At 45.3% G+C, this 24,056-nt stretch overlaps 1 protein-coding gene across 1 annotated transcript in view; it reads right to left on the minus strand.

Annotated features, from left to right (window-relative positions):
* The window catches only part of LOC115118091 (bcl-2-modifying factor-like), a 32,212-nt gene extending 9,390 nt beyond the window's left edge, over positions 1–22,822 (minus strand). Inside the window, exons 1-3 of the mRNA XM_029646635.2 lie at positions 22,690–22,822; positions 17,770–17,966; positions 17,162–17,352 (exon numbers count right to left, since the gene is read on the minus strand). Coding sequence (XP_029502495.1) covers positions 17,162–17,352; positions 17,770–17,941 — 363 coding nt within the window. The 5' untranslated portion in view covers positions 17,942–17,966; positions 22,690–22,822. The remainder of the gene's footprint in view (positions 1–17,161; positions 17,353–17,769; positions 17,967–22,689) is intronic.
* Between the last annotated feature and the right edge of the window lie 1,234 nt (positions 22,823–24,056).

The raw sequence follows: 24,056 nt of genomic DNA on the forward strand, positions 1-24,056 counted from the left end.
CAAGGATTTGTACACAATTCCTGGAAGCTGAAAATGTCCCAGTTCTTCCATGGCCTGCATACACACCAGACATCACCCATTGAGCATGTTTGGGATGCTCTGGAGTGACGTGTACGACAACGTGTTCCAGTTCCCGCCAATATTCAGCCACTTCGCGCAGCCATTGAAGTGGACTAAGACAACATTCCACAGGCCACAACCAACCGCCTGAACTCTAATCAAAGGAGATGTGATGCATGGCATGAGGCAATTTCTGGTCACACCATATACTGACTGGTTTTCTGATCTATGCCCCTACCTTTTTTTTAAAGGGATCTGTGACCAACAGATGCATATCTGTATTCTCCGTCATGTGAAATCCATTGATTAGGGCCTAGTGAATTTACTTCAATTAACTGATTTCCTTATATGAACTTTAACTCAGTAAAATCTTTAAAATTGTTGCATGTTGCGTTTATATTTTTGTTCAGTTTGGTTCACCTAGAGACACAGCGCTAACAACAGCTAGGGTAGCAGCACTTATGAAAGTTGTGCCTTTACATCTAATTACAACTAGAAAGCACATAACCAAGCCCATCAATCTGTCTGTGATTACACCTGAACTGGCCAACTCTGACAGAGGGCGAAGCCTATTATAGGCAATTGTGACAGTCAGTAATGCTGTATGTACACCTGGTTTGAATCCCCGAGCCGGAAAGGTGGAAAAATCTGCCATTCTGCCCTTGAGCAAGGCAGTTAACCCCCAACGACAACTGCTCCCTGGGCGCTGATGACGTGTATGTCGATTAAGGCAGCCCCCCCACACCTCTTTTATTCAGATGGGTTGGGTTAAATGAGGAAGACACATTTCAGTTGATGCATTCAGTTGTACAACTGACTAGGTTAACACAATATATTTGATCAACAAACACTGCTACGCCACACAATGACATTAATGTGAGGTCGACCGATTATGATTTTTCAACGCCAATACCGATTATTGGAGGACCCAAAAAAATGCCGATACCGATTAAATCGACCGATTGTTTTTATTTATTTGTAATAATGACAATTACAACAATACTGAATGAACACTTTTAACTTAATATAATACATCAATAAAATCAATTTAGCCTCAAATAAATAATGAAACATGTTCAATTTGGTTTAAATAACGCGAAAACAAAGTGTTAGAGAAGAAAGTAAAAGTGCAATATTTGCCATGTAAGAAAGCTAACGTTTAAGTTCCTTGCTCAGAACATGAGAACATATGAGAGCTGGTGGTTCCTTTTAACAGGAGACTTCAATATTCCCAGGTAAGACATTTTAGGTGGTAGTTATTATAGGAATTATAGGACTATTTCTCTCTATACGATTTGTATTTCATATACCTTTGACTATTGGATGTTCTTATAGGCACTTTAGTATTGCCAGTGTAACAGTATACAGTATAACAGCTTCCATCCCTCTCCTCGCTGCTACCTGGGCTCGAACCAGGAACACATCGACAACAGCCACCCTCGAAGCAGCGTTACACATGCAGAGCAAGGGGAACAACTACTTCAAGTCTCAGAGCGAGTCACGTTTGAAACGCTATTAGCTAGCCATTTCACATCAGTTACACCAGCCTAATCTCGGGAGTTGATAGGCTTGAAGTCATAAACAGTGCAATGCTTGAGCTGCTGGCAAAACGCACGAAAATGCTGTTTGAATGAATGCTTACAAGCCTGCTGGTGCCTACCATCGCTCAGTCAGACTGCTCTATCAAATCATAGACTTAATTATAACATAATAACACACAGAAATACGAGCCTTTGGTCATTAATATGGTCAATTCCGGAAACTATCATTTCGTAAACAGAACGTTTATTCTTTCAGTGAAATACGGAACTGTTCCGTATTTTATCTAACGGGTGGCATCTCTAAGTCTAAATATTGCTGTTACATTGCACAACTTTCAATGTAATGTCATAATTACGTAAAAATCTGGCAAATTAGTTCGCAATGAGCCAGGCGGCCCAAACTGTTGCATATACCCTGACTCTGCGTGCAATGAACGTAAGAGAAGTGACACAATTTCACCTGGTTAATATTGCCTGCTAACCTGGATTTCCTTTAGCTAAATATGCAGGTTTAAAAATATATACTTCTGTGTATTGATTTTAAGAAAGACATTGATGTTTATGGTCACACGTTGGAGCAACGACAGTCCTTTTTCACGAATGCGCACCATGTGTAGTTATAACTAGTGATTATGATTGATTGATTGTTTTTTATAAGATAAGTTTAATGCTAGCTAGCAACTTACGTTGGCTTCTTACAGCATTCGCGTAACAGGCAGGCTCCTCGTGAGGCAGGTGGTTAGAGCATTGGACTAGTTAACCGTAAGGTTGCAAGATTGAATCCCTGAGCTGACAACATAAAAATCTGTCATTCTGCCCCTGAACAAGGCAGTTAACCCACCGTTCCTAGGCCGTCATTGAAAATAAGAATGTGTTCTTGACTGACTTGCCTCGTAAAATAAAAAGGCAAAATCGGCAACCAAAAATACAGATTTCCGATTGTTATGCAAACTTGAAATCGGCCCTAATTAAATCGGCCATTCTGATTAATCGGTCGACCTCTAATGTGTACATTCTCACAGCCATAAATGTCCTGTAAAAACGGCAGCAGTGACCTTGTCTCCTCCTCTGGTTCCTCCACCCTGCTCAGCACAGAGAGGGTGACAAGGCAGCACAGAGAGGGTGACAAGGGACAGAGAGGGTGACAAGGGGTGGGCCCACCCTGTAGCTCCCTCATTGGTCATGAGTCACACTACCAAGTGTCTAAAATGACTCAGTCAGGGTCTAAATTTAGCCAGTGATAGAGAACAGACACTTGCCAGACTTTTTTAATGCATTTTATTTAACCTTTATTTAATTAGGAAAGTCAGTTAAGAAAAATTATTCTTTACAATGACGGCCTACAAGAAGGCAAAAGGCCTCCTGCGGGGACGGGGGCTGGGATTAAAAATAAAATATAAATATAGGACAAAAACACACATCACAACAAGAGAGACACCACAAAACGACATGAAGAGAGACCTAAGACAACAACTTAGAATGGCAGCAACACATGACAACATAACATGGTAGCGACATAACATGGCAGCAACATAACATGGCAGCAGCACAACATGGTAGCAGCACAAAACATGGTACAAACGTTATTGGGGACAGACAACAGCACAAAGGGCAAGAAGGTAGAGACAACAATACATCACGCGAAGCAGACACAACTGTCAGTAAGTGTCCATGATTGAGTCTTTGAATGAAGAGATGGAGATAAAACTGTCCGGTTTAAGTGTTTGTTGCAGCTCATTCCAGTCGCTAGCTACAGCGAACTGAAAAGATGAGCGACCCAGGGATGTGTGTGCTTTGGGGACCTTTAACAGAATGTGACTGGCAGAACGGGTGTTGTTTGTGTCAGATAGGGGGGAGTGAGGCCTAAAAGGGTTTTATAAATAAGCATCAAGCAGTGGGTCTTACGACGGGTATACGGAGATGACCAGTTTACAGGGGAGTATTGAGTGCAGTGATGTGTCCTATAAGGATCATTGAAGGCAAATCTGATGGCCGAATGGTAAATAACATTTAGCCGCTGGAGATCACCCTTACCTGACAAACTATAAATTACGTCTACGTAATCTACCATGGGTAGGATGGTCATCTGAATCAGGGTTAGTTTGGCAGCTGGGGTGAAAGAGGAGCGATTACAATAGAGGACACCAAGTCTAGATTTAACCTTAGCCTGCAGCTTGTGCTGAGAGAAGGACAATGTACCTTCTAGCCATACTCCCAATTACTTGTATAAGGTGACTACTTCAAGCTCTAAACCCTCAGAGGTAGTAATCACACCTGTGGGGAGAGGAGCATTCTTCTTACCAAATCACATGACCTTTGTTTTGGAGGTGTTCAGAACAAGGTTAGGGGCAAAGAAAGCTTATTGGACACTAAGAAAGCTTTGCTGTAGAGTGTTGAACACAAAATCCAGAGAGGGGCCAGCTGAGTGTAAGACTGAATCATCTGCATATAAATGGATGAGAGAGCTTCCTATTGCCTGAGCTATGTTGTTGATGTAAATTGAGAAGAGCGTGGGGCCTAGGATCGAGCCTTGGGGTACTCCCTTGGTGACAGGCAGTGGCTGAGACACTGCACTCTTTGAGAGAGGTAGTTAGCAAACCAGGCCAAAGACCCCTCAGCGACACCAATACTCCTTAGCCGGCCCACAATAATGGAATGGTCTGCCGTATCAAAAGCATTGGCCAAGTCAATAAAAATAGCAGCACAACATTGCTTGGCAATGGCAATGGTGACATCATTGAGGACCATTAAGGTTGCAGTGACACATCCATAACCTGAGCGGAAACCACATACCAGAGAGAATACTATAGACATCAAGAAAGCCAGTCAGTTTGTCCAAAACTTTTGATAAACAGGGCAACATAGAAATAGGCCTATAACAGTTAGGATCAGCTTGATATCCCCTTTTAAATAAAGGACGCACCGTGGTTACTTTCCAAGTAATGGGAACTTCCCCATAGAGGAGAGACAGGTTAAAAAGGTCAGAGATAGGCTTGGCGATGATAGGGGCAGCAACTGACCCAGATGGTTTTTGGGGTCAGGTTTAATCAGCTCCTTTAGCACCTTGGACACTGCAGGGAGAACATTTGTAGCAGGGCAGGGGGAAAAGAGGGAGGAGCATCGGGGCTAGTCGCATTAGAAGGGGTGGGAGATGAGGAAATGTTGGACGGGCAAGGAGGCATGGCAGAGTCAAATAGGAATCCGGACTTAATGAAGTGGTGAGTAAACAGCTCAGCCATGTGCTCTTTGTCAGTAACAACCACATCATCAACATTAAGGGACATGGGCAGCTGTGAGGAGGAGGATTTATTCTCCAGGTCTTTAACAATTTTCCAGAACATCTTGGGGTTAGACCCACAGTGAGAGAACTGCTCCTTAAAGTAACTAACTTTGGCCTTCCGGAAATCCTGAGTGCTCTTATTTCTCATTTTCCTGAACGAGAGCCAGTCAGCCTGAGTATGCGTGTGCCGAGCATCATCACTTTAACATAAGCCTGATGTGTTTTGTCAGAGCCTCATGATGCAGGCAACCTGTCGGTCTGTCGGCCCAATGGCTCACACAAGCATTAGCTTATCAGCTACACAGACAGGCAGCGACCAGTGGCCAGAGACTCACAGCTCAGGACAGGAGTGCAACCAAGAGGCAGAAGTGGACAGGAATACAGACATGCACATCTCAACAACCACACGCATTTTTCCCCACCCCCTCATGTGTGCTGTAAAGAAAATAGAGTGCCCTTATAGAACAGTGAGAAGATAAGGAAAGGAAACACACACACACACACACACCCTAGGGACATTCAATGCTTACGCTTTCAACACTCATCGAAAGCACCAGGAGGAGTCTTTAGAAAAACACACTATTGTAACTCAACTCTGCTCCTCGCCCCCATGCAGACTGTGGCAGTCTTCCTGTCATTGTGTCTGTCATTACTGTCATGTCAGCCTACTCTGCTCTGGGGACCTCTGCTCCGTCCCCTCCAGCCTTCTCATACGGAGGAGCAATTTATCTGTCAGCACCAATGCTCCTCTTATACTCTTAAGCACCTTAAGCCCTTCCCCTGCCACGATGGTAGGATGATATGGAAATGGGAGGGTGTTGAGCCATAATACACAGTATGCCATGTCTCTTCATTTATGAGTCAATCAAAGAGATGAATGTCAAACTGTGTTTGAAAGCCTGCTGATGCCCTACATAATTGCAATAACCCAACAAGAGGGAGAAATGGAGGGATGGCGAGAGAGACATATCAACATTGAAAAGTGGCAGTCCAAGTGAGTCTGAAAGACGAGATCACACTCACACACACACACATACTCAGTCTCATGCATGCGTGCACACACACACGCACACAGCGTGTTCGTAAACTCAGCAAAAAAAAAAGAAAACGTACTCTCACTGTCAACTGTGTTTATTTTCAGCAAACTTAACATGTGTAAATATTTGTATGAACATAACAAGATTCAACAACTGAGACATAAACTGAACAAGTTCCACAGACATGTGACTAACAGAAATGGAATAATGTATCCCTGAACAAAAGGGGGGGGTCAAAATCAAAAGTAACAGTCAGTATCTGGAGCGGCCACCAGGTGCATTAAGTACTGCAGTGCATCTCCTCCTCATGGACTGCACCAGATTTGCCAGTTCTTGCTGTGAGATATTACCGCACTCTTCCACCAACTCACCTGCAAGTTCCTGGACATTTTTTGGGGGGGAATGGCCCTAGCCCTCACCCTCCGATCCAACAGGTCCCAGATGTGCTCAATGGGATTGAGATCCAAGGCTCTTCGCTGGCCATGGCAGAACACTGACATTCCTGTCTTGACGGAAATCACGCACAGAACGAGCAGTATGGCTGGTGGCATTGTCATGCTGGAGGGTCATGTCAGGATGAGCCTGCAGGAAGGGTACCACATGAGGGTGGAGGATGTCTTCCCTGTAACGCACAGCATTAAGATTGTCTGCAATGACAACAAGCTCAGTCTGATGATGCTGTGACACACCGCCCAAAACCATGATGGACCCTCCAACTCCAAATCGATCCCACTCCAGAGTACAGGCCTTGGTGTAACGCTCATTCCTTAGACGATAGACGCGCATCCGACCATCACCCCTGGTGAGACAAAACTGACGCGTCAGTGAAGAGCACTTTTTGCCAGTCCTGTCTGGTCCAGAGACGGTGGATTTGTGCCCATAGGTGACGTTGTTGCCAGTGATGTCTGGTGAGGACCTGCCTTACAACAGGCCTAGAAGCCCTCAGTCCAGCCTCTCTCAGCCTGTTGTGGACAGTCTGAGCATTGATGGAGGGATTGTGCGTTCCTAGTGTAACTCGGGCAGTTGTTGTTGCCATCCTGTACCTACATTTTACATTTACATTTAAGTCATTTAGCAGACGCTCTTATCCAGAGCGACTTACAAATTGGTGCATTCACCTTATGACCTCCAGTGGAACAGTAGTGCATCTAAATCTTTTCAGGGGGAGGGGGGGTGAGAGGGATTACTTTATCCTATCCTAGGTATTCCTTAAAGAGGTGGGGTTTCAGGTGTCTCCGGAAGGTGGTGATTGACTCCGCTGTCCTGGCGTCGTGAGGGAGTTTGTTCCACCATTGGGGGGCCAGAGCAGCGAACAGTTTTGACTGGGCTGAGCGGGAACTGTACTTCCTCAGTGGTAGGGAGGCGAGCAGGCCAGAGGTGGATGAACGCAGTGCCCTTGTTTGGGTGTAGGGCCTGATCAGAGCCTGGAGGTACTGAGGTGCCGTTCCCCTCACAGCTCCGTAGGCAAGCACCATGGTCTTGTAGCGGATGCGAGCTTCAACTGGAAGCCAGTGGAGGGAGCGGAGGAGCGGGGTGACGTGAGAGAACTTGGGAAGGTTGAACACCAGACGGGCTGCGGCGTTCTGGATGAGTTGTAGGGGTTTAATGGCACAGGCAGGGAGCCCAGCCAACAGCGAGTTGCAGTAATCCAGACGGGAGATGACAAGTGCCTGGATTAGGACCTGCGCCGCTTCCTGTGTGAGGCAGGGTCGTACTCTGCGGATGTTGTAGAGCATGAACCTACAGGAACGGGCCACCGCCTTGATGTTAGTTGAGAACGACAGGGTGTTGTCCAGGATCACGCCAAGGTTCTTAGCGCTCTGGGAGGAGGACACAATGGAGTTGTCAACCGTGATGGCGAGATCATGGAACGGGCAGTCCTTCCCGGGAGGAAGAGCAGTTCCGTCTTGCCGAGGTTCAGCTTGAGGTGGTGATCCGTCATCCACACGGATATGTCTGCCAGACATGCAGAGATGCGATTCGCCACCTGGTCATCAGAAGGGGAAAGGAGAAGATTAATTGTGTGTCGTCTGCATAGCAATGATAGGAGAGACCATGTGAGGTTATGACAGAGCCAAGTGACTTGGTGTATAGCGAGAATAGGAGAGGGCCTAGAACAGAGCCCTGGGGACACCAGTGGTGAGAGCACGTGGTGTGGAGACGGATTCTCGCCACGCCACCTGGTAGGAGCGACCTGTCAGGTAGGACGCAACCAAGCGTGGGCCGCGCCGGGAGATGCCCAACTCGGAGAGGGTGGAGAGGAGGATCTGATGGTTCACAGTATCGAAGGCAGCCGATAGGTCTAGAAGGATGAGAGCAGAGGAGAGAGAGTTAGCTTTAGCAGTGCGGAGCGCCTCCGTGATACAGAGAAGAGCAGTCTCAGTTGAATGACTAGTCTTGAAACCTGACTGATTTGGATCAAGAAGGTCATTCTGAGAGAGATAGCGGGAGAGCTGGCCAAGGACGGCACGTTCAAGAGTTTTGGAGAGAAAAGAAAGAAGGGATACTGGTCTGTAGTTGTTGACATCGGAGGGATCGAGTGTAGGTTTTTTCAGAAGGGGTGCAACTCTCGCTCTCTTGAAGACGGAAGGGACGTAGCCAGCGGTCAGGGATGAGTTGATGAGCGAGGTGAGGTAGGGGAGGAGGTCTCCGGAAATGGTCTGGAGAAGAGAGGAGGGGATAGGGTCAAGCGGGCAGGTTGTAGGGCGGCCGGCCGTCACAAGACGCGAGATTTCATCTGGAGAGAGAGGGGAGAAAGAGGTCAGAGCACAGGGTAGGGCAGTGTGAGCAGAACCAGCGGTGTCGTTTGACTTAGCAAACGAGGATCGGATGTCGTCGACCTTCTTTTCAAAATGGTTGACGAAGTCATCTGCAGAGAGGGAGGAGGGGGGAGGGGGAGGAGGATTCAGGAGGGAGGAGAAGGTTGCAAAGAGCTTCCTAGGGTTAGAGGCAGATGCTTGGAATTTAGAGTGGTAGAAAGTGGCTTTAGCAGCAGAGAGAGAAGAGGAAAATGTAGAGAGGAGGGAGTGAAAGGATGTCAGGTCCGCAGGGAGGCGAGTTTTCCTCCATTTCCGCTCGGCTGCCCGGAGCCCTGTTCTGTGAGCTCGCAATGAGTCGTCGAGCCACGGAGCGGGAGGGGAAGACCGAGCCGGCCTGGAGGATAGGGGACATAGAGAGTCAAAGGATGCAGAAAGGGAGGAGAGGAGGGTTGAGGAGGCAGAATCAGGAGATAGGTTGGAGAAGGTTTGAGCAGAGGGAAGAGATGATAGGATGGAAGAGGAGAGAGTAGCGGGGAGAGAGAGCGAAGGTTGGGACGGCGCGATACCATCCGAGTAGAGGCAGTGTGGGAAGTGTTGGATGAGAGCGAGAGGGAAAAGGATACAAGGTAGTGGTCGGAGACTTGGAGGGGAGTTGCAACGAGGTTAGTGGAAGAACAGCATCTAGTAAAGATGAGGTCGAGCGTATTTCCTGCCTTGTGAGTAGGGGGAAGGTGAGAGGGTGAGGTCAAAAGAGGAGAGGAGTGGAAAGAAGGAGGCAGAGAGGAATGAGTCAAAGGTAGGCGTGGGGAGGTTAAAGTCGCCCAGAACTGTGAGAGGTGAGCCGTCCTCAGGAAAGGAGCTTATCAAGGCATCAAGCTCATTGATGAACTCTCCGAGGGAACCTGGAGGGCGATAAATGATAAGGATGTTAAGCTTGAAAGGGCTGGTAACTGTGACAGCATGGAATTCAAAGGAGGCGATAGACAGATGGGTAAGGGGAGAAAGAGAGAATGACCACTTGGGAGAGATGAGGATCCCGGTGCCACCACCCCGCTGACCAGAAGCTCTCGGGGTGTGCGAGAACACGTGGGCAGACGAAGAGAGAGCAGTAGGAGTAGCAGTGTTGTCTGTGGTGATCCATGTTTCCGTCAGTGCCAAGAAGTCGAGGGACTGGAGGGAGACATAGGCGGAGATGAACTCTGCCTTGTTGGCCGCAGATCGGCAGTTCCAGAGGCTACCGGAGACCTGGAACTCCACGTGGGTCGTGCGCGCTGGGACCACCAGATTAGGGTGGGCCGCGGCCACGCGGTGTGGAGCGTTTGTATGGTCTGTGCAGAGAGGAGAGAACAGGGATAGACAGACACATAGTTGACAGGCTACACAAGAGGCTACGCTAATGCAAAGGAGATTGGAATGACAAGTGGACTACACGTCACGAGTGTTCAGAGAGTTAAGCTTACGTAGCAAGAATCTTATTGACTAAAATGATTAAAATGATACAGTACTGCTGAAGTAGGCTAGCTGGCAGAGGCTGCGTTGTTGACTAAGTAGGCTAGTTGGCATTGGCTGCGTTGTTGACACTACACTAATCAAGTCGTTCCGTTGAGTGTAATAGTTTCTACTGTGCTGCTATTCGGGGCTAGCTGGCTAGCTAGCAGTGTTGATTACGTTACGTTGCGTTAAAAGAACGACAATAGCTGGCTAACTAACCTAGGAAGTCGCTCTAGACTACACAATTATCTTTGATACAAAGACGGCTGTGTAGCTAGCTATGTAGCTAGCTACGATCAAACAAATCAAGCCGTTGTACTGTAATGAAATGAAATGAAAAATGTGATACTACCTGTGGAGCGAGCGAAATGCGACCGGATTGTTGAGTGCAGAAGTTCTGTTCGGTAGACGTTGGCTAGCTGTTGGCTAGCTAGCAGAGTCTCCTATGTTAAGGACGACATAAAACTACACACTCTAAACTACACAATTATCTTGGGTACGAAGACAGCAAAGACAACTATGTAGCTAGCTAACACTACACTAATCAAGTCGTTCAGTTGAGTGTAATAGTTGTGCTGCTAATCGGTAGACGGTGGACTAGCTAACGGTGGACGTTAGCTAGCTGGCCAGCTGCAGGGCAGTGTAGACTGCGTTAGGACGACGAAATACGATAATTACGCAATTATCTATGAAACAAAGACGGCTGTGTAGCTAGCTAAGAAGAAATTGATAAGATTAGACAAATCAAACCGTTGTACTATAATGAAATGTAATGAAATGTAATACTACCTGCGGACCGAGTGCAGATGCGACCGCTCGCTCCAACCCGGAAGTTGTTACCTGTCCCGCAGGTGTGATGTTTGGATGTACCGATCCTGTGCAGGTGTTGTTACACGTGGTCTGCCACTGTGAGGACGATCAGCTGTCCGTCCTGTCTTCCTGTAGCTCTGTCTTAGGCGTCTCACAGTACAGACATTGCAATTTATTGCCCTGGCCACATCTGCAGTCCTCGTGCTTCCTTGCAGCATGCCTAAGGCACGCTCACGCAGATGAGCAGGGACCCTGGGCATCTTTCTTTTGGTGTTTTTCAGAGTCAGTAGTAAGACCTCTTTAGTGTCCTAAGTTTTCATAACTGTGATCTACCGCCTGTAAGCTGGTAGTGTCTTTTTTTAATATCTTTTTTTCTTTTTTTACCCCTTTTTTCTCCCCAATTTCGTGGTATCCAATTGTTAGTAGCTACTATCTTGTCTCATCGCTACAACTCCCGTACGGGCTCGGGAGAGACGAAGGTTGAAAGTCATGCGTCCTTCGATACACAACCCAACCAAGCCGCACTGCTTCTTAACACAGCGTGCATCCAACCCGGAAGCCAGTCGCACCAATGTGACAGAGGAAACACTGTGCACCTGGCAACCTTGGTTAGCGTGCACTGCGCCCGGCCCGCCACAGGAGTCGCTGGTGCGCGATGAGACAAGGATATCCCTACCGGCAAAATCCTCTCTAACCCGGATGACGCTAGGCCAATTGTGCGTCGCCCCACAGAACTCCCGGTCGCGGCCGGTTATGACAGAGCCTGGGCGCGAACCCAGAGTCTCTGGTGGCACAGCTGCAGTACAGCGCCCTTAACCACTGTGCCACCCGGGAGGCCTGTTAGCTGGTAGTGTCTTAATGACCGTTACACAGGTGCATGTTCATTAATTGTTTATGGTTCATTGAACAAGCATGGGAAACAGTGTTAAAAACCCTTTACAATGAAAATCTAAGAAGTTATTTGGATTTTTATTAATTATCTTTGAAAGACAGGGTCCTGTCTTTTTCTGAGTTTATGTGGGTGCGTGCATACATGCAGCACGGAAATGAGTGTACCTACCTCACTGCTGAAGACTTATATACACAACAAAACCACAGCACCAGGAATAGCAGACATGGGCTAAACTTGAGATCACGCATACAAACCACACGGATCTGTTTTGGGTTAGTCTGTACAAGCATCACTCAACAGCAGCCAGACAGGCAGAGAGAAACTCTCAGAGACTCAGGCCTGTATAACTCCCTGGGCTGAGTGGGCTCTGCACACAAGAACAGTAATTCTGTCCACTCGAATGACAAGAGAGTAAATCAAGAACTTCAAGAACTGAAATAACACCTAACTGTTGCTTACTATGTAGGTAATCAAAGTCAATATTCCAGATCCACTATTCTCTGGGATTCGGAAATCTAAAAAACAATGCCTCACGCGGTTGTTTTTTTCCTTAGCCTCTCTGGGGCAGGGGGCAGTATTTTGAAGTTTGGATGACAAACGTGCCCAAAGTAAACTGCCTGTTACTCAGGCCCAGAAGCTAGGATATGCATAAAATTGGTAGTATTGCATAGAAAACTCTCAGTTCTAAAACTGTTAAAATATTGTCTGTGGGTATAACGGAACTGATTTTGCAGGTGAAACCCCGAGGACAATCCATCCAGGAATATTACTTTTTTTGGTCATTTGACTTTCCTATGGTTTCCTATGGTTCTATGCGAAAGTCTCATAACTAGGACTCGGGTTGCAGTTCCTACGGCTTCCGCTAGATGTCAACAATCTTTAGACATGGTTTCAGGCTTGTATTTTGAAAAACCACAAAGACAAAGACCTTTTGGTTAGTGGACACTGATTACATGAAGTGCTGGTTTGCCTGCGTGACCGTGTGCGCGTCCTTCATTGTTTTTCCTTTCTATTGAATACACAATTGTCCAGTTGAAATATTATCGATTATTTAGATAATTGAGGATTCATTATAAACATCGTTTGACATGTTTTGACAAACTTTACCAGTACTATTAGGATGTATTCGTCTGCATGTTTTGACCGCCTTTGAGCCAGTGGATTACTGAACAAATCGCGCCAACCAAACAGAGCTTTTGGGATATAAAGAGGGACTTTATCGAACAAAACGATCCATCATTGTGTCATTGGTGACCTTTGGATTGCAAAAAGATGAAGATCTTCAAAGATAAGTGATTTATTTTATCGCTATTTTTGTGTTTTGTGACACCTGTGCAGGTTATGAATTTATATTAATGCAGGAAGTACGTGAGGTGCTGTCCTCAGACAATCAAATGCTATGCTTTCGCCGTAAAGCCTATTGTAAATTGGACCACGTGCTTCGATTACCAAGATTTTAAGCTAAAGAATCATCTATGAGACTTGTATTTTTATACATTTTTAATATTAGCAATTTTGTATTTTGAATTTGGCGCTCTGCAATTTCATCGGATGTTGGCCAGGTGGGAAGCTACCATCCCACCTGCCCGGCAGAGGTTAATTGCTGAGGTTAGCAGTGTGTGAGTGTGTGAGCCCTATCGCGCTGTAGCTTCAGGATATGACATCACATTGTTCTCATACTAACTGATGTTACTTGTTGTGTTTACCCAGTGAGAAACGAGAGAGACAGAGAGAGAGAGAGAGAGAGAGAGACTTCCCTTATACCCTGCCCTGGCCTGTCTCTGCTGAGGCTAAGCTGTGTGTCAGTCAGTGTATCATAGCCCTAGTGTAATAACGCCTGCCTGCAATGTCCTGTGTCATATCAGATGAGACACAGTGCACTGTGGCTGCAGGACAGAAGTCTGTGGTATTAATAAAATCTCAGCGTGAGTGTGGGAGAAAAAAATGCATTCTGTTTCCATGAATCATCCTTGAGATGTTTCTACATCTTTATTGGTGTCTACCTGTGGTCATATTCAAATTGTTTGGACATGATTTGGAAAGGCACACACCTGTCTTTTATACGGTCCCACAGTTGACAGTGCATGTCAGAACACAAACCAAGCCATGAGGTCGAAGGAATTGGCCGTAGAGCTCAGAGGCAGAATTGTGTCGCAGTACAGATCTGGGAAAGGGTACCAACAAATGTCTGCAGCACTGAAGGTCCCCAAGAACACAGTGGCTTCCATCAATCTTAAATGGAATCATTTTGGAATGACTTCCCAGAGCTGGCCGCCCAGCCAAAATGAGCAACCGGTGGAAAAGGGCCTTGGCCGATGTTCACTCTGACAGAGCTCCACAGTTCCTCTGTGGAGATGGGAGAACCTTCCAGAAGGACAACCATCTCTGCAGCACTCCACCAATCAGCCAGATGGAAGCCACTCCTCAGTAAAAGGCACATGACAGCCCGCTTGGAGTTGCCAAAAGGCATCTAAAAGACTCTCAGACGATGAGACACAAGATTCTCTGGTCTGATGAAACCAAGATGGAACTCTTTGACCTGAATGCCAAGCGCCATGTCTGGAGGAATCCTGGCATCATCCCTACGGTGAAGCATGGTGGTGGCAGGATCATGCTGTGTGGATGTTTTTCAGCGGCAGTGACTGGGAGACTAGTCAGGATCGAGGGAAAGATGAACAGAGCAAAGTGCAGAGAAATCCTTGATGCAAACCTGCTCTCAGGACCTCAGACTGGAGCGAAGTTTCACCTTCCAACAGGACAACGACCCAAAGAAGAGATCCAAGACAATGATGGAGTGGTTTCGGGACAAGTCTCTGAAAGTCATTGAGTGGCCCAGGCAGAGCCCGGACTTGAACCCGATCAAACATCTCTGGAAAGACCAGAAAATCGCTGTGCAGCGAAACTCTCCATCCAACATGACAAAGCTTGAGTGGATCTGCAGATTAGAATGAGAGAAACTCCCCAAATACAGGTGTGCCAAGCTTGTAGCGTCATACCCAAGAAGACTTGAGGCTGTAATCCCTGCCAAAGGTGCTTTAATAAAGTACTGAGTAAAGGGTCTGAATATTTATGTATACGTAATATTTTTTATAAATGTGCACAAAGTTCTAAAAACCTGTTTTTGCTTCGTCATTATGGGTATTGTGTGTAGATTGAATACTTTCAGAATGCACTGTAGCTCAGACACACTGGTAGGATTGTCAAATGTTTGCCTGCCTTAGCACCTCTGAACAGTGTCGGCAGTCAATCTATTTTGTGTTCACACAGCAAAGACCTTGAAGTCGTCATCCACAGCCTTGTTAAAATACTCCAAACCAGATGGTGGCAGTAGCATTGTTTGAAAAATGCATGTCTGTGAGTGTTGCTTAATTTATGGTTTAGATTCCAATTAAATCTAGATAGCTACGTTAAATATTGCTATTTTGTAGAAATCCCAGATGGCCACAGCTAGGTAACTACCTAGCAAGATGATGAAGAAACTACTTAATTCCCTCTCCATAATCTCATACTGCCAGTGCCGGCCCATAGCCAATTTTTTTGCTAGCTACCTAATGTTAGCATATTCGCTAGCTAGCACAATATAGCTTTCTAGCTAGCTAAGGACACTGCACTAACTTGGCAGCTAACACAGGCAGCTGTTTCACAGACACTAATCCATTGTGATTTAAAGGTGCACTACAGATAAATCGCTCAGCCATTTCCTGGTTGCTAAAATTTGAATAGTTCACCTAATTTCAGTTGTGACAAAACAAGCAAGTATAGTGTAGAGATCCTTGTGCCATCTAAACTGCTGTGAAATATATTTTCCATAACCAAAAATTTATTTTCACAAAACTTGTGGTGGTGTACAAGACAGGGAAGCATAGGCATAGTGCACATAGAACCGATCTACCCCTTCTTAGACCTGTTTTCCATAAAAATGACAGATCTATAACTTACATTTCTATGTGAATTTGGTTGGGTCCCCCAAAAAGTTACATATTGCAGCTTTAATTATGTCAATACTAACTACAGTGTTAGCTAGTTTGGAGGAAGTATTTAGTGTTGTGTGCATTGCATTGCGTCTGTGTACTTAACTAGTTACCATCCCATAGCCTACATTGCATATGAAGTATGACTGGCTCATGACATTTAACCATGAATGTACAGAGAAAATGTGTTATTTTTTCCTTTTTGTTGTCACTCCTGATGGCTCCCCCACGTGGGGGTTCGTGCTCTCTGATTGGCTCAAAGTCAAGTAGTTGGCCACTGAGAAGCATTGCGATTCTACAAATAGAAATGGCAGGTTCGTTGCTACTGGGGCGGAATGCAGCAGGTACCGCTTTTGTTCTAGCAAGTGAAGGAATGACCTCCCACTGTGGTAAGTACCTAGTCAGCAGTCTATCGGCAGTGAGACTCTCTGTGTGTTTCATGCTTAAGACTCAATTCATGAAAGAGATTTTAAGGAAATGCAAGACGGTTTTCTTAAGTTGGTCAGACTCCCTAACCACAGCTGTTCACCTGGGCTCACGCGCCAAGCTTCGGGTTACAATATTAGTTTTTTCATTTGAGTTATTTAGCCAACGCTCTTATCCAGAGCGACTTACAATTAGTGCATTCATCTTAAGATAGCTGGGTGAGACAATCATATATCATAATCGTAGCAAGTACAACATGTTTACCTAGTCCGGTCACTTCAGCTTAGTCTCTGTGTGAGAATGTGTTGAGTGTGTTTATGTGTGTAAGAGTGTGTGTGAGTGTGTCTTTGACTCTGTGTTTTCCTTTCCCTCTAAATGTGCCATTGGTGCTCTGCAGAAAGAAACTCTCAATGATCCACGGTTCTACCACCAATACAACCTAACCTATAGTATGTCAAGAGAGAATAGTCTGACTACTTCAATGCAGCCAGTACATGAACTAAAAGTGTCACCCCGACCATAGTATACAGTGTTTGGTGTGGACTCCTCCATGCCCCCTGTGGCGCCGTGGCAGCATAGGGAGGAAATGGGGTGAGAAAGGCAGAGAGAAATAAACAGGAAGCTGAGACCGGGAGGGAAGGGGTGAGTGTGGGAAAGGCTGCCCTGGTTAAGCTACGTCTTGGGGGGGTAGAATGAGAGGTCAGAACACTGGGCTAATGCATGCTCACTGACTAGCCAAAACAAACACGGGACACTGAGACATGACCACAATGGATGCCCGTAAAGAAGCCACTTCTGCTGCTCAGTCTCTCTCTCAGCAGACCTCTGAGTACAGTAGGCCTGCTCAGTGGACTTTAGCTGTGCGGTGCAGTCAGTCACGGTGGGTATTCTCACCACTTGAAGGTGTTCTTGGTGGAACTGGTCTCCGATGAGTTGGAGTTTCTGTCCAATGCAGACCTCTATGCTGCGTGCTGGCAGCTGGGGCTGCCGATTGAGCCGCTCCATCCCCCCTTGCTCTCCCAGAGGCCCCTGGTCTCCAACACGCTCAAACTGCGCTGGGAAGTGCAATCGAAAGCCTGCGTTGCCTGTGGGAAAAAGCCATAGATACTGGTCAGGTCAATATCTTAATGTTCATTGAGAGTGCCATATGCTCTGCAACTCATAACAACGCCAAAGTTCAGATACAGTAATCTTTTCCATTACCAGTGCTATCTGTAGTGTGACAGGACAGAGAGGGCATCACTGACAGACAGCTATCCTTGGTGTTCTAGTAAAGGGTCAGTTATACAGGTATGGCCTGTTGTCACATCAGGGCCAGGCTAAATCACCTAATGGCGCCATCTGAATGGGAAAGCAGCTGGGTACACTACACACAGGTCATAAAAGCTGCTGTGGCTGGGACTATCAGGCGCCAAGAGCGGAGTACAGCAGAGCTCCACTCTTATCTATTCCTCATACTGTGTTTGCGTGGGTGTGTGTTAACATAGTGTGTGTGGCCGTACCGTAGAAGAGTGGTCTGGGCTCCTGGGCCACCCCGCAGGGCAGCATATTATTGGGCAGTGGCAGGACAGGGCTGGGTGTCTGGGTTCCCCTGTCCTCGTACTTTATCTCCCTGAAGGCTGTGCGCCAGCAGTGGGAGTCTGGCTCAAACACATCATCCTCCTCATCGTCCATACGGCGGCGATCTGCCAAGACCTGCCTAAGGGGAGAAGAGAGAAATTGAGAGAGAGTTGGGCCTATTGCTCTGCTAAGACTTCCTTTGACTACTGTTTTGATAAATTGAGATCATTACCTTCAAATCAATGTGGATTCTAAACATGTCTGTCTCTGTACTAATGAGATGACCTCAGGCAGGACCTCAGGCAGAGTACATTTAACATTTAATTATCATTAAAGACAACTTTCTAATCCATAATAACTACCCTTCCATAAATAAAACCCACGCTGGCTGATCCAGACAGAGCAGACCCAGGTCAGTGGGGGATATCTATGTGGAACATAAAACTAGCAGAGATCTGCTCAGTCTGTGGTTGTGAAGCACACTGCTGATTTAGACAAATCGTTCAGCTCATCACAGTCATCAAACCACACAATTGGCTGCGGCTAAGAGACTTGTTGGCTAAATGTACCTAAATCGGGGGTTTGGTTGAGCGAGAGGCAGTCTCCATCTCTCTCCGATCTCAACCCAGCAGATCTGTGGCTAGCTTGGTCCCTCATACAGTCCAAAGGATTGAGACTACAACATGCAGAGTAGCCTAGACAACAAATTATTTGCATATTTGACTAATAGGTTTATATGGCAAAACTGAAGCTTGGTCTCTAAAGACTTGCTTATAATAAATAGTTCATGACAGTTGTAAAAAACAACAGAAAAGTTAAAGGATTCTGTACAACATTGCTTCAAGATCACACATAAGGATCCCCCCAGTACTTCCAATGTTTCAGACCCTAGGCTAGCAGAGAAAATAATCTTGGTTAACCCAGAACTAAAGTATTGTGTAATCGGTCAGATGCTCAATTAAGTTCTGGGTTCATATGTGTTGAGAAGAGATCGGAAACTAGACTAGCGGCCAAATATCCCTTCCTCTTCCGAAATTCAAAAGATGCTAACACCTGTGAAAATGTGATTTGTCCAAAGCACCGGAACTAATACTGTCCAATCTCTAGATAACAAGGTGGATGAAATTAGGGCACAAGTTGCCTTCCAGACAGACAGAGATTGTAACATTCTCTGTTTCACGGAAACATGGCTCACTTGGGATATATTGTCAATCGAGAGCATCCTGTCGGGCTGTATCACCACCTGGTACTGCAATTGCACTGCCCTCAACCACAAGGCTCACCAGAGGGTGGTGCGGTCTGCACAACGCATCACCGGGAGCAAACTACCTGCCCTCCAGGACACCTACAGCACCCAATGTCACAGGAAGGCCAAAAAGACCATCAAGGACAACAACCACCCGAGCCACTGCATGTTCACCCCGCTATCATCCAGAAGGCGAGGTCAGTACAGGTGCATCAAATCTGGGACCGAGAGACTGAAAAACAACTTCTATCTCAAGGCCATCAGACTGTTAAACAGCCATCACTAACATAGAGAGGCTGCTGCCAACATACAGACTCAAATCTCTGGCCACTTATTAAATAAACTGACGTAATAAAAGTATCACTAGTCACTTTAAATAACGCCACTTTAATAATGTTTACATATCCTACATTACTCATCTCATATGTATATACTGTATTCGACACCATCTACTGCATCTTGCCTATGCCACACGCCATCGCTCATCCATATATTTACATGTACAGTACATATTCTTGTTCATCCCTTTACATTTGTGTGTATAAGGTAGTTGCTGTGAATTTGTTGGATTAATTGTTAGGTTTTACTGCATAGTCGGAACTAGAAGCACAAGCATTTCACTACACTTGCATCAACATCTGCTAACCATGTGTATGTGGCCAATAAAATTGGATTTGATTTAATTTGCTCCACGCATGACAGCTCTACTGTACCATTTATGCTTACGTAGTCTGTCCACAAGAGATTAGCAGACAACAATCTCCATGCTTGGTTCATTCACAGCATTGCAACCTTCAGCAATATGGGGGTCAAATACTTCTGAAATGTAAGAAACCTTTGTGAACCCTTTCAGAACTCTCCATCAAGCCTTTAATGCAGGCTTAGGCTACTAACACACCACTTCCAAATGAGAGTGCAACAAATGGGTAATGACAGCCTTGGAGGAAGAGAGACAGAGCCACTCTCCTCTTCTCTCCTTGGATTTGTCAACATGCCAGCTTCTGAGGACACTTTTTAATTTATTCACCCAAAGAGATTTGCCTCAGTCTCTTTAGTGCCTATTATTCTGGGGTTTGCTATGCCACGCTGTATGCATTCACAATAAGCCCTATGTGGAAAACCACTTAGTGCTTTGTTCTGGCAAACAAGACAAGAACATGGAAGTTGCAAGAAAATACAGTGTATTCAGAAAGTTCAGACCCCTTGACTTTTTCCACATTGCATCAATCTACACACAATACTCCATAATGACAAAGCAAATACAGGTTTAGACATTTTTGAAAATGTATTAAAAAAAACATACAACTGAAATATCACATTTACATAAGTTTTCAGACCCTTTACTCAGTACTTTGTTGAAGTATATTTGGCAGCAATTACAGCCTTGAGTCTTCTTGGGTATTTTGCTCCTCTCATCTTTCCCCCAATCCTGACTAGTCTTCCAGTCCCTGCCGTTGAAAAACATCCCAACAGCATGACTCTGCCACCACCATGCTTTACCGTAGGAATGGTGCCAGGTTTCCTCCAAACACATTCAGGCAATAAGAGTTCTATCTTGGTTTCATTTGACCAGAGAATCTTGTCATGTGCCTTCTACTGAGGAGTAGCTTTCATCTGGCCACTCTACCGTAAAGGCCTGATTGGTGGAGTGCTGCAGAGATGGTTGTCCTTCTGATAAGATTCTCCTATCTCCACAGAGGAACCCTGGAGCTCTGTCAGAGTGACCATCTTGGTCACCTCCCTGACCAAGGGCCTTCTCCCCGATTGTTCAGTTTGGCCAGGCGGCCAGCTCTAGGAAGAGTCTTGGTGGTTCCAAACTTCTTCCATTTAAGAATGATGGAGACCACTGTGTTCTTGGGGACCATCAATACGGCAGCAGACATTTTTTGGTACCCCTCCCCAGATCTGTGCCTCGACACAATCCTGTCTCGGAGTTCTACGGACAATTCCTTCGACTTCATGGCTTGGTTTTTGTTCTGACATGCACTGTCAACTGGGCGACCTTATATAGACAGGTTTGTGCCTTTCCAAATCCTGTCAAATCAGTTGAATTTACCATAGGTGGACCGCAATCAAGTTGTAGAAACATCTCAAGGATGATCAATGGAAACAGGATGCACTTAAGCTCAATTTTGAGTCTCATAGCAAAGGGTCTGAATACTTATGTAAATAAGGTATCTGTTTTTTTTGTTTGTAATACATTTGCAAAATAAATTTAAAACCTGTTTTTGCCTTGTCATTATGGGGTATTGTGTGTAGATTGATGAGAGTAAGAAATGATTGTATCAATTTTAGAACAAGGCTGTAACATAACAAAATGTGGAAAAGATATACTTAGGTTGTTTCTCTTACTACTTCCATTCAGTTCTCTGCCACAGACCAAAGTCTGCCCTTTTAAGTGTGTCAGCCAGTGGCTCCCCCTACTGCATTGGGTTCATGGATTTACAAATAGCCTACTATCACTTAATACAACTCTAAACACCACCTCACAGATACTGACAACACACTCACATCAGCTCAGCTTAACATTCCTACCCATACACCTCTTGAGCACAGCACTAATGTCATAAACAACACATAGTTGAACGTTATACTCATAGTCATGTACACACCACAAATAATACTCTCCATCACAAAGAAGACCCTACACCACAAAGAAGACCATCACCCCCCAAAAAACACTACACACGTGCAGTGTACATACACACTCACAGAGACACAAATGCAGCCCCCTGTAATAATTCTCTACCCCCATCACACTATATCCCACTATTTGGAAATCTGACAGTGACAACTAGTTCTTTATCTGTGTCCCTGCATATAGTTATTTGGGAAAGTGAGGTTTCGGATAAGGAGTGTGGTCAAGACGGGTGGGTCAGGCAAAGGACACTAAAACCATTCGGGTAACTGACATTATATGGGCTATACTACCCCAGAGACACTGAACTGTGAGATATGACAATGACAACCGTCTCTCTCAACTCATTTATTGTGCGGCCGCAGATAATCTTTATTCTCTTCTTTATCGTAACGCGTTCTGATTATTTCAGAACAACCTGTAATAGTTGTCTTATTACACTTGCTTATTCCTTTGTTTATAAGCCATGCACGTTAATAATCAAAGTTGAACGAATTACATAGTCGACAATATAGATGTGCTCTTTCCCAGTGTGAGTCCCTGGTTAAATTGCGTGTTTGTTTAGAGTTTAAGTAAACCAACCAGAAGCTGGAAATGCCGACACGGTGCCGACAGACGGTAGCTCTACAGAGATCGCAGCGCGAAAAGTAAAACAGCCTACAAGGTTGGCTACGATTGTTGTCATAATACAACACCCCACAACTACTGTCAAGACAAAAGTTAGTAAAGTATTCATCCGATGGCATATATCGGTGAGAAATAGCCACATAATGGGTCGGTAAAGTCACTTTATCCCAGTGGCTATACAGGGATGTTGTGAGAGACAATGTAGCGGCTCAATGATGACACACAATGTCCAAGATTTTACAGCACAGGCAGGTCTTTCAAACTATGCAGACCAGCAAAACAACAATGTAAAAAACAACAGGTTAATGACAGTGTTCAATCTTATATGATACATTAAGACTCGGAACTCACCACAAGATAGTCCTTAGTGTATAGAAAAATGAAAAGGGTATATGTTCACTGTAAACCCAAATGGATTTAGTCCGTACTCAGTATCACCCCACGCAAACTTTTATTCTGTGTGAGACAAATAGCAACAAGCTGATTTCATTTCACAGACGTCAGCTAGAAAATCACCCGCCCTCAAACAGGGCGTGAACACAGAAAAAAAATAGGCTAAATTGAAGTGGTCTTAAAGAAGCATCGGTACGTTAGGCCATTTTTATTGTTTTATAACGTGACTCGTGTATGGCCCTTTAAGATATTTTTCGCGTTTTGTTCTCATAACCAATCAGAGTGTTTGTTTTGATCCCGCCTTCAAAATAGTGTATTCAGACACGTGGACGGGAAATTCCCTTGTGCACGAGACAGCTTCAGTTTTGAAATCCCCTCGTGCACGAAACTGTTTCGGTTTATTGATTATTCTTAGCTGATTGAGCTGCTATCAATGAAAGTAAGAACAAGTGAGCACAACGGGTTTATAGACTACTACTGTATTACTGTATAATCTGTATAATAAGAGTAATGTCAGTAGTATTATGAGTGACAAAAAACATTGAATGTTATAGGTTACACTATGCCCACTCAATAGTTTTGCAATGACCAGAGCAATGACCTGCTCCGAATACAACATGTGTAGACCTTACCGTGAAATGCTTACTTACAAGCCCATAACCAACAGTGCAGTTAAAGAAAGAGTTAAGAAAATATTTATCAAACTAAAGTAAAGAACTATAAACACTAACACCATAAAATAACAATAACGAGGCAATATACATGGGGTACCAGTACTAAATCAATGTGCGGGGTACAGGTTAGTCAAGGTAATTTTTACATGCAGGTAGGGGTGAGGTGACTATGAATAGATGATAAACAGTGATTAGCAGCAGTGTAAAAAACTATTGGAGGGGGTGCCAATGTAAATAATCCGGTTGCCATTTGATTAATTGTTCAGCAGTCTTAAGGCTTGGGGGTAGAAGCTGTTAAGGAGCCTTTTGGTCCTAGACGTGGCGCTCCGGTACCGCTTGATGTGCGGTAGCAGAGAAAACAGTCTATGACTTGGGCGACTGGAGTCTCAGACAATTTTTTGGGCTTTCATCTGACACCGCCTATTATATAGGTCCTGGATGGCAGGAAGCTTGGCCCCAGTGATGTACTGGGTCGTACGCACTACCCTCTGTAGAGCCTTACAGTCAGATGCTCTCGATGGTTCAGCAGTAGAACCTTTTGAGGATTTTTGGGACCCATGCCAAATCTCCTGTCTCCTGAGGGTGAAAAGGTGTTGTCATGCCCTCTTCACGAATGTCTTGGTGTGTTTGGACCATGATAGTTAGTTGGTG

This window comes from Oncorhynchus nerka, linkage group LG18, assembly GCF_034236695.1.
Source record: "Oncorhynchus nerka isolate Pitt River linkage group LG18, Oner_Uvic_2.0, whole genome shotgun sequence".
Classification (NCBI taxonomy): Eukaryota; Metazoa; Chordata; class Actinopteri; order Salmoniformes; family Salmonidae; genus Oncorhynchus; species Oncorhynchus nerka.